General features: G+C 37.5%; 1 protein-coding gene across 3 annotated transcripts in view; it reads right to left on the bottom strand.

Annotated features, from left to right (window-relative positions):
- LOC109539855 (adenylate cyclase type 8) overlaps nt 1–11,759 on the bottom strand; it is a 46,612-nt gene that overhangs the window by 28,292 nt on the left and 6,561 nt on the right. For all 3 annotated transcript variants that reach the window (XM_019907907.2, XM_019907908.2, XM_048664737.1), the window contains exons 2-6: nt 10,969–11,153; nt 3,140–3,344; nt 2,922–3,084; nt 2,686–2,855; nt 1,041–1,233 (exon numbers count right to left, since the gene is read on the bottom strand). In XM_019907907.2, the coding sequence (XP_019763466.2) occupies nt 1,041–1,233; nt 2,686–2,855; nt 2,922–3,084; nt 3,140–3,344; nt 10,969–11,072 (835 nt within the window). In that variant the 5' untranslated portion in view covers nt 11,073–11,153. The remainder of the gene's footprint in view (nt 1–1,040; nt 1,234–2,685; nt 2,856–2,921; nt 3,085–3,139; nt 3,345–10,968; nt 11,154–11,759) is intronic.

Below are 11,759 nucleotides of genomic sequence, written 5' to 3'. Positions count from 1 at the left end.
CTAAAAAGGCCATTTATTTCTGCCTAGAATGATGTACAAATGAGCGTTCTTGCTCATTTTGCCTCCGAGAAATGAGCAAAAACGGGACGGAAAACCTGAAATTTTGACATAATCTTGCACTTAAGTGTCTGATATTCAAATTTTGCTTTCTGGGTCAAAACTACTCGAATTTCCTCACTCACATTGTTACGACTAAATCGATTTTTCAATTCTCTATCCAACGATGCCAAAACGACTTCTGTGGCTCGAATGGTTGTGGATTTTGCAAATAAAAAAAAACCACGCAAATCTAAAACTTGTAAAATTCAAGCATTTTTTGAAAAAACTGCCAAGATTTCCTTATCGATGGTTCACTTTCTAAAAAGGCCATTTATTTGTGGTCCCGAGAAACATGCAAAACGGGACAGAAAACATGAAATTTTGCAATAATCTTACGCCACCCTTGCACAAAACGACGATAAATTGTGTAGCGAGCGCAATAGTGTGGAGTGATTGAAAACATCAGACATTTTTTGGGTTCTCGAATACCGTTTATTGTTGGGAATATTGCGTTCCCTTAAACTCTCTAAGCAAAAAATGTGTACTACTGGCAAACTTTTAAGTTCCTCGGGCGTTTGGGCTGCCGTAGACAATTTTCTCCTTGCATTTCGCCAGCTCGAGTGGTTTGGATCTTCATAGTGGTACTACCCCGAGTAAACCACCTCTGTTTGGGCCTAAAACCCCGAAAAGCCCACCAGTTTCAAAACTGTATCAAACTCTCCCTCAAACTGTCTCCCGTTTCGGCAATTAATAACTTTGCAATTATCCAACTTTCTAAAGCCAATTTAGCGGGAGTGATTGAACAGCAAATACCTGGATAGTCAAGACTGGAAGTTCAGGACAGCGTTGAGGACTGATATAACTGAGGACAGTTAAGGGAAAGTTTTCAACATTCAATCATTGGGAAAAACCCGCGGTTTCCTGTTCTGTAGTAAGTTGTATAGACAGACGAGGGTAACGAGCTGACAAACAGTAATAATTGAATTAACCGGGGCACTTACTTTGAGTAGTGAGGAGCAGCCAAGTACAGGCAGCGGCCCAATGCAAATAGTTATTAGCAAAACATCTCCACCAGCCCAAGACACATACGGCTATGTTAATTGACATACAGCAAACCGACCAGATAATTTCATCGGTATATTTGTCCAGAATTACGTGCTGCTCGTTTCCGGCCCAGACAATGATCAAAGCGACCTGGAAACAGAAAGAGGGTTTCACTGTTCGAAATTCCGTGGCAAAATCTAACACTTAATAAGTGTGGGAGTTTGTAAAAATGGAGGAAACTCGATTAAACTCTTCTCTTGCGGTAGAAGTTTGCAGTTAATGGCGCTAAAAGAATGTGGGGAATTTGATTAACTGAAACACTTAGCAGTAAATTTAGACACTTGAAGTTCATCCGGTTATTTTCCAGAATTAAAAACACTCGAAAGCTGAATTGGGCGATTTTAGCAGAAAATGTGCCCAATTTTACTTAATACTTAATACATTTTTGTTTTCTGGTAAAAAAACCATTTGGGCCATTCTCTTGCTACTTCGATTAAGGCCCTCCCTCAATCCACTGAACTAAAATTAACGTGTCAAAGGTTAGTATCGGGACACGGATTTAATTATCGAATTGCTTAACGAGAATCGCCCCCATTGATGCGAATAGCTGAAGAGGAGATCCCGAACAACGCAAACATCAATTCTGGCTCGATGGGCATTCTGAGACACTACTTTATATGGAGCACACATTTCTGATCGATGACCCGTGTGCGTCGATAAAATCATTCACCTTAATGAGTTCCTCTCATCGCCAATCGATTTTCCACCCAACTGTTGCTGATGTCGAAAAATAAAACTTTGGTGCAGACAATCTGTGTACGTTTTGTGACAGCCTTGGCTGCACGACTCTACACGCGTCACCCCAGCAACCAGGGTAATTGTTGTTTCAAACAGTCAAGGGCTAGTTTAGTTGCACCAACAGACCAATTTCAATTTGAACTCAATGGGTTTTTTTTGAGTGGAAACATGCGGCGCTTTAATTTTTTATATAAGTCAAATATTTCGATTTCAAGAATACATTTTTTCGTATGTAATAATGAAAGTCCTTTGTTGCATTAAAAACCTCAGATTAAACAGATGTGGATATTACAAGGAAACATAGTTAAATATATCACATTACAACACTGCAGAAGTAAAATTATAGCAAGAGGAAACCGAGTCGTTGCACCCGCAATTTCGGCAATTTATCGTGTTTTTAGCCAGAGTTAATTAATTTTAAGAGTGAATTTTGTTAAGTTTATCTGTTCAAAACTTGTTTAATTGCAAATTAACAATCGGAAAAAACTGGAAGATTCAAGCTTGTCAATCATAAGCAAATTTATTTTTCCATAACAACTTATGGAAATTGCAGAATTTTACATAGGGATTGCTTTACGTAAAAAAACTCAACAAAAACGCAATTTTTAGTACCCAGAATGTTAGGATCAATCATCAAATTTCCAGTCACCTGGATCCGTTGGTGCGAGCAAACTGCTATTCACCTAACACTCGACTTTGTTGCTCTGGCAACGCATCAATGCCTTTCAGCTATTGGACGGCACCAGAGGACCCTCTTAAAATCTTATCACTATTGTTGTCTGCACCAATTCGATTTTCACATACCTTCAGAAGAAGATCCACAATATTAACGATGATGAGAGCTTTCTGTCTTTGCCGATGAGAGTATCGCAAGTAGGCGAGTTCCAGATGGTTGCACTGGAAACTGTTGGTCAAGCTGGGCCAGTAGATGCCCTTGTACATGAGCCCCTTTTTGAACAGTGAAGCAAAGTCGGCTGGAATTGAATTGAAAGAAAGTCAATTGATTATCATAAATTTCCAAGTTTCCCAACCCCCCTTACGTTTATCATTTGGTTCGCAGAGTTCATCAAAGCAAGCCTTATCCTGCGTGAAATATTCATTATACAAATCGCATTTCTCATCATACAATCCGTTCGAGTGTGGAGTGGCATCGATGTTCATCGGTATGCAAGTCTCGTTGTTCAATTTGTTGTTTTGCTTCTCCTAAAACCCAACTGATGTAAAGCAAAATGCAAATGGTGCATCGATTGTTCCTTACGTTATTCCAATTGTTGCAATTCTCGTTCAGATTGTTCAATGTGAAGCTTTTGGGCGAGGATGGGGGCGTTAAAGTAATGGCAATGTCTTGGAACTTGGGTTTATCCACTAGGGAAAGCGCTATTATGGATAGCCGGTTTCGGCGCCGCTCTTTTGAAACGGTTCGAACTGCCTTCTCCCATAGCACTTTACTATTCCGCTTATGCCTAAATAAAATAATTCTAAATTACTTCTGGATGGAACAGAATCTTTAAATGAAGAGTGAGAATTGTGGTCTCAACTGCCAACGTTTCATTCCATTGAGGGGTTAAGCAATTATCCAGCTGGACAGAGCGTTAACTACTCCATTCGCGCCGGAAAATGCATAATTAAATTAATCCATTATTCAAGAGGCCACTTGGCACTTTTTCCAAAATAGGCTCAGCAAATGGCTGCTAAAAGGAAATCGGATGAAGGAAATAAAATTGAGTCAAAGATTCGATTAAAAGCTCCGCTCAGCAAACTAATTAGGTTACATTTTTTATATCACCAACGCGAAAAAGGCAAAAACCCTTTAAATCAAGGAAAAGCGAAGTTGTGCTACCTGCAGTCTTAATTCAATAAAAAATAGAGGAATTTTTCTTGCAGAAACCCGCTAATCAAAATAAAACTGATTATTTAAAGAGCGGGATTCGCGCTAAAACAATTATCTATTGTTCAATCAGACCCGTTGCGACACATTAATTAATAAACCTACTCTTCAAAAGTTATCAAAAGCCCGAGGAACACACTTTCAAGTTGAGGGACTCAAAGGGAACAGAGATCTGTATTTTCATTAAGGGGCTAATTAGTACTTTGATTATAGAATGTCGTTGGCTCGTCTCGTGTTCTTGTTCAGTCGCAGTAAAAATTGAAAAAATCGTTTTTAATTAATTATGAAAATTAAGGGCAATGAGTAAGTCCTCTAAGAATCTGAATGGATTTTGTGGAAAGAAGCAAGTGAAAGAGTAGCAGTGGAAAATGATACAAAGATTGAAGTGTGAAATGAAACAATGAAAAATTGTTGAAAGTTCGGCTTGTTCCCAGTTGAATAAAAAATAATTTTGTCAGATTCCAAGAACAAAGAAAAATAAACCTGATATCTTGAACCAGCTGCTCAATTTTTCACCGATCTCTTTCATTTTAAGGGTGATCTAAAAAAATTCACATTTTACTTTGGCAACGATAAAATGTGATTTTCAAAATCTAAAGCTCATATTGAAGCTAAAACTTCATAGTCGACATAAGACAAAAACTAAATATACAGGGTTGCATGAGCGAATGGATTGCTTGAAAGTTAAGTGTACTTAAATTGAGAGCGTGCCGAAATCGCAGATTTCCGGGGCAGTTCTGATTTTGGTCACTTTTAAGGCAACCCTGTATATTCAATTTTTATCTGAAGTAAACTATAAAGGTTTAGCTGCGACATGAGCTTGAACATTTTTTGAAAATCAGAAGACAAATGTTATTACTTAAAGACGAAAAAGTTGATTTTGCATCAACCTGTAAATGAAGGAAACTCACAACTGAAAAAACAAAGAACTCACAGAATTTAAAAAATTAACATTCAGAAAAAGACAGAGGCAACAAATAAAAAAATTAGAATATTTGAAATGTGTTTTTTATGTAAATTATGTATTATAAAAATGTTATCTTCAACTAGGAGCATGCCAAACTTTCACTTAACTTTGCATTGTTTCACCTTGCAGAAACTTGATTTTGGCTCCTTAGTTTTCGCAAAAACACTGACTATAAGAAAAGGAATAGAGCTGGATCACACTTCAAACAGAAATCAAATCTCTTGCAGGAACACTGATCATTCACGGTTATTTTTTGGGGCCACTCTGTATGTATAAAAAATGTTTGCATTGTTTCACTTTCCACCCTGTAGAATTTTTTTCTTTCAACATTGGCAGCGAAAAGTCCACTGCCGATGCATCCCCATAGTAGGCCCAAACGCTTCAACTGTGTGACAAACTGCAGGCCTATAAGTTACATTTCGTCGGTTATACACAAATTCGCTCAATAGAATCTCACACCATGTGTAGGTACTATATCTCAATTTTTCGATCGCTTCTTTCTGTTCGTTTGAATAATTGCGGATTTTCGGGATTTTAGACTGCAGTCGATAGAAAATTGTGCTTGCTTGACGCCCCACGTTTCTGAAGATGCTTGTGATGATGAAGCGGTTGGCTAGCGAAACGTTAGACAATAACCAGCAGTTTTCCAGTTCAATAATTTGCGTGGTAATAGAATAATTTTCGTTGAAGTGAGGGATAAAATCAATAACACCATTAAACTAGAAAAAACATTAATTATAGCTGTAGCTGGCACTTTTCAATGTTTGTATACAAATTGGCAACATATGGCTGCCTTATCAGATAACTACCATTATCAGGCATTTAATACAATGATAAATATGTTTGGCCTGTGTTAAATTGGCCCGGGGAGTAAATGTGATTTTAGAATGATCCCAATTTATCCCTTTTGAGGGCACCTGGAGCGAGAATGCAAAATCCGGGTCAGAGCCTAGGGAGGAAATATGGTTTAGATGCCCTGGATAAGAGATTGTGGTTGTTTGGTTAAAAATGTTTTTTTCTGGAAATTTATCGGCTGAACTGGCGGTAATGAATGGCGGCAAAGCGATCATATCAATGGATAAATCCTGTCGCATTTTACTACGCGATAATAGGTGAAGCCAGTTCCATTACATTTGAGGTCAAATACATAAATTTTACTTGCACACTTTAAACTTCCATATGAATTTAGCAGTGTCGTGTCTAGGACGTGCAGTTTTACGATAGTGGCTTTTAAATACGCCTTTTCCCATAAGAACGTGCGAATGCCATCAAGTTTCCAAGTTAAAAGTTGAAAATGCAAAATCTGCGAGTTTCTGCAAGAATCCTCCGAACACAAAGTCATGATGCTCAGAACTGATCCGGCGAAATTCTGCGTTAAAACCTGAGAATTGATTGAATTCGACATAAACCAAACACAGTTATTCGCTTATAGACAGCAGCTTATTTTCTGAACAAAACCAATATTCCCGAAATATTAACCAGCTCTCATACATTATCCCACACAGAGATATGATTTCGAGTCTCAAATTTTCAGGGGTTTGCGGCCTCAAGGCCTCTGTTTGAACATCCTCGAATTATATTTCTTTTCCTTCTAAAAGCAAATGAAAAAGCTCTAAGGTTCGGGCCGATATCAGATGTCGAAAAGCAAATATTGAGCAGTCAAACATTCATATTTATTGTTCAATTGAGTTTCTGTTGATTGTTTTTTCATTCGAGTGTTTGGGCATACGCGAAACCCCAATTTTCAGTAAACAGTGATGTTTATTTCTATGCGGGAAATTGGAATATTAAATTTTCCATTTTTGGCATTTCAATGGAAAACGGTCATAATGTGAGTGGTCAAAAGTGGTTGAATATTCTTCGAGCATAAATGGTTTAAGGTTGGCAAGCCTATTGTCAATGTTTAATGTATTTCATCGGCTTAGAGAGCAATTACATTTCCAAGTCCCTTTCCGTAATTTAAATCCACTTGAATCGTAGGCCTAATCTCTCAACATAATCCTAATCCTTTATTAAATTATTCCAAAATCTTCTGGAGAAACTTCGCAAAGCCTGCGGCTGCCATCCGAGTACGAAACCGGCATAAGTGTTGATTAAAATTTAATTTTCGGGCTTTACCAACCAGTGACCTTCTGATGCTTTCATTCTCAGTCGCTTGAATATATATCCATATTTATAAGAAGGCCAGCATTCAGAGCTATCGGCGCGTTATTATAAGTTAAATAGGATTCGAGCACCATTGCGGAGCGAATCTTTATAAAAGAGATACTCAAAAATTGACTCATCTTGCCTTTTGCTCGAAGGGACGAGGGTTTACGTATTTACTCAAACCAGGAGGCGAAATTTATTTGCGAGTTAATATTGCCGAATGAGGGACCGAAAAAAGGGGCGGATATTTAAAATTCCCCAAGCCAACGTTTCATAAAGTCGAGATTCACCTGGGGTTAGTCGATATTAATAATTTAGCTTCCCGAAATGCCTTCAACCTATGCGACACCACTTTAGTTTCGAGAGCAATTTCAATTTTCTGGAAAGGGTGTCAATATGCATGGCTGTGCTTACATAATAATTATATTGGAAACATAACAGAATTGGGCGAAAACATGCGAGTTTAGGGTAAGTTTATGGGGTTTATGAACTTGTTTTAATTTTACGGAATGTTGGAGCATTTGGCGTCTGTTTGCCAGTGTATTTTTAAGCTACTTAACTTGGTTTATTGAATCATAGCTTGTTTTTTGGAGAAAAGTTTATAAGTTTTAAGTCATGTTTTTTTGGTCAAAGTTTAAATTCTTACTGCGGACAAAGTAAGGAAGCCCAGAGTGCAAAAAAGTATACGATGTTTAATCTTAAGTCTTCTGAATAATATGACTCTTAAATCGTCAGTTTATCCTGAGCCATTCGAGAGATATTAATTTTTTACGACCGACATTTTCCGCGCAAAATTCACTTAAACTTTTTTATTTGCTATAAACAAAAATTCGGGCAAAAAAGCTGTGCAAGCAACTTTTCATTATAAGTTGATAGCCCTGATTTGTGTTGCCACTCTCTGTGCTCTGGCAATTAAGTTGTTAAAGTTTTTGGTTTGCTAAGCCTAAACTTATCTTGTTTTCACGCCTAAGAATAATGATTTTATTTTGCATCGAGTTACACACGTAATAAAATGTACAGAAGTGAACAGCTCTAAGCTTGCAAAAAGAGTGGTTTGCTCATCCTTCATCGGAATTTAAAAATACAGTTGAATTAAATTTATTGCGGAAAAAGTGGCCGGTGATTAAAAAATTAATATCTCTCAAATCGCTCAGGATAAAGGGACGGTTAAAGGTGCAAATTACTCAAAAAACATGAGACTATAACATCGTATGCTTTTTAAGAAAGACATATGATCTAGACACGAAGGGCACTGGCTAAATGTGCACACGGGCCAGCTTATAACAACAAACGCCTCCAAACGGTGGCCTACATGTTTTGCAATGAAAATTCTCTTTTGAAAAAGAAATATTTGTGTTAAATTGCTCAATAACCAATTCATTGAACTGTATAATTTTACTTTTTACTTAATAAATAAAACTGCGCGGAAACTTAGCCTAAGGTATTTACTCAGTTTAATGTGAACAACGTTTTCTGTTTCCGAGTTATTTTTAAGTGGACTGCTGCCAGAAACTTCTCTAAAATTTTCCAATATTGTCCTTAAATTATTGTCATCTGAAAATTGAAGAATTTTAATTGTTGAAGTGCAAACTGACTAAATGTGCGCAGAGAACAGTTTAAAAGGTCGAACGCAAAAGTTGAGTTTGAAAAACCGCCTAAATTTATGCACTTTTTTGAGAAACCGCTGCTGTGCCTAATCGATATCCTGACAAGGAAGGAAAGAAAAAAACTAGCAAAATAACGAGCAAATTGGTACAACTTAGATTAAATAATTAAAAATTCATTGCACATTACGTTAGAGCCAAATAAGATTTTTTTGTAAACTTTCGAACCTTTGAAGTCAACGTTGGAAACATTGGCGTTAATCCACGCCGGGGCGAATTTCTGCGCTAATCCCAAATACATAATTTATTCCGTTTCTACACAATGGAGTAACTTTTCGGGCACAAAAAAGAAGATGGGAAAAGTTCGCGAGTGAATAACGCTCTAATCCATTTATTATTTTGCCGTGTTGGAACATAAGAATCGGGCTTAGAACATCCCCTTACCGCACAATAACGGAATTTCATTGCGGTTGAATTTCAATTTGATTGTCGCATTATATGCTGTTAGTGCGGCTATTTTGTTCCATGAACGAGTGATTGACTCACGCAATAAATTCTAGTTAAAGCGCTTTTATAAAACCAATTATTATTTACTATTGTGTCAGGTTTAGTTCTAAAAATATAGTTTGGTCAATTGTGAATCGACTGATTGAAAACTTTGAAAACGCTCGCCAAGCGTGCTAGCGAAACTTCGGGATCAAATTCTTATCGACTACGGTCTAAAAACCCGAAAATTTTCAACCCAATATAAAAAAATCGACAGCCTCTACCACATAGTAGGCCCAAACGTCTGAACTGCGTGAGAAACGGTAGGCCTATAAGCGATATTTCATCGGTTATAAATCAACATGCTTCATTAAAAATCTCATTTCATGAGCACTATTTGTGAAATTTTCAATCTTTTTTTTATCGAATAAATGCAAAGCTTGAACGTTTTGCGACCTTTGCTTGAACAACCGTGAGTTTTTGTCCAGGAAACGTTAACGGATTTTTTCATTTAAATTTTAATTAACCTACTGTTTCTCCCTAGGTAACCTACTTATTTTATTCGATTCTTTCGGTGCCGTTGGTGATGAAAATCAAAAAAACCTTTGTAAACTTAAAAAAATAGATATATTCAATGACTCTGTAGAAAGTGGCGTGGATAAACGGTTTTGTAAATTGCGATGAGAATTAAAGGAAAAGCTCAGCTCAAAAATTAATAAAACCCAAATAGAGCGAAAAATATCCACCATTCCTAATGCCAAACGAAAGCCATAATAATTCAAAGCCATTTTAAGAGCAAATGCTACAGTTGGAAAAAAATGGCAATTGAACCCAACTCTTTTCCATTATCAGGGAAATTAATCACTGCCTATCGAAATAATCGCACTTTACTCCGGCCATTACACTTTGTCCACACGACAATGAAAAATCGGTCAATAATCGGGGCATGTCGCATGATCTCCCTAAGGCTTTTGACACCGTTACTACTCAACAATATCCTGTTTACCGGCATTGCGATACCAAGAAATTTGTTTTTAGAACGTAATGGCCAAACAGTAAAACGAACTGGGTCCGCACAACCCTCAACGAAACAAAATTAAATAAAATATCCCACGGGGCTGCGGAAACGCGAGGTTCGATTACTCTTTTTGCCATTGGCATGGGACGTGGAATTTTATTGTTATTTGATGAATTAATTTCGTGTATTCGAGAGAGATTTAGTGAAAGTTTCCTCGAGTTTTCAGCAGCAAATGCTCGATAAAAACCACATAAAATGATGAAAATCCTGAGGCAAAAACGGAACTATAGCTAACATCGAACAGGCTAGTTAGCTGACTAATTATTCCTGTAGCGATAATTATCAACCCGGATAAAAATGAAACAGGAGTGGCCGGAGACGGCAACGAACCGTTTTAGAGCAAATAATTTGTTCAAATAGTCTAGACAGCTAGATTAATGGTGTTTGTGCTTCCACAAGCATTTTCATGTTGCTCCGGCATTGTTAGTGCTGATTCTTCGGAAAAGCGTACGCAGAGCAGGAAAATTCGAATTTATTTGTTGCCTAGGGAAAGGAAAAGTTCATAAAAAAATGTCAAATATTGGCTCAGCTATTTGAAACGCTTAAGCGAGGTGAATGATCTACTTGATGGGATTATATTTCTCACGGGAAAACTTCACCGCTAACTGTTGGGAACGGAAGGATTTCATTTATCTCAGCCAGGAAATATTTAGGAAACTTTAATATTTTCGGTTAGATAAATGAATCGCGTTTTCGCACGAAAATGCTTTTGGCGAAATTCTGAAGGTTTCTTAAAGTGTCTCAATTTACAATAGAAAAACTTTGAGTTTGGGACTTTTCAAAGAAAATCACTTTTTTCATTCCAATTATTCATATATTATCAGGTTGCTGATGAGCTACAAGGCAAAATCCCCACTAGCTGATTATCGGCCTTTTATTCCCCTACTGAGAAAATTGAGCAAAACTAATTTCTTACCCGGCAAAGTGTCCGATGTTCGTTTCCGCCCCGTCTGCATCGTCCAGCTTCGGCTCCGGAGTTCCTGGAGGATTCCGGACGTCCATCGACCTCTGTTCAGACATCAAAAGGACGGAGAGGCCACCATGTAGGATGTACTTTTCATGATGAATTTGTCCCGTCCAACTTTGTGCTCTATTGCATGCCTGAAACGGGAAACACTTATCATTGGATTGTCCAGGGACAGCAACACAAGCAATCGAAGCTCGGGATTGATTCAACTGTACAGGAAGAGGGCGTTTAAGCCAGCAGGTCTGTGGTCTTTATCGGTATTATTTTAGGTAAAATTTCACAAGCCAGTTTTTTTATTGCTTTTGACCTAAGGAGTTTCCCAGTTATGCAAATTTACCGTGTTTGGGGCATTTTGAGAGATTATCATTTTAAAAACTGTAGTATTTTCAGTTAATTTTGTTATGTGAACGTATGTATGAAAAATACTTTATTTTGGAGTAACCAAGGGCCACCCATTCATTTCTCTATCCAACGATGCCAAAACGAATTCTCTGGCTCGAATGGTTCTTGAAAAACTTCGAAAAAAGCAGCGATATGTTCAAGTGGATTTTGCAACTAAAAGAAAACCACGCAAATCTAACTTCTTGAATTCAAGCATTTTTTGAGAAAACTGCCAACATTTCCGCATCCATGGTTCACTTTCTGAAAAGGCCATTTATTTGTGTCTAGAATGATGTACAAATGAGCGTTCTTGCTCATTTTGCCTCCGAGAAATGAGCAAAAACGGGACGGAAAACATG

This window comes from Dendroctonus ponderosae, unplaced genomic scaffold (assembly GCF_020466585.1).
Source record: "Dendroctonus ponderosae isolate FM_Combo_2020 unplaced genomic scaffold, Dpon_F_20191213v2 Dpon_F_20191213_3, whole genome shotgun sequence".
Taxonomy (NCBI): Eukaryota; Metazoa; Arthropoda; class Insecta; order Coleoptera; family Curculionidae; genus Dendroctonus; species Dendroctonus ponderosae.
Note: the sequence above shows the minus strand (reverse complement) of the source record. Positions and strands in the feature narration are given on the sequence as shown.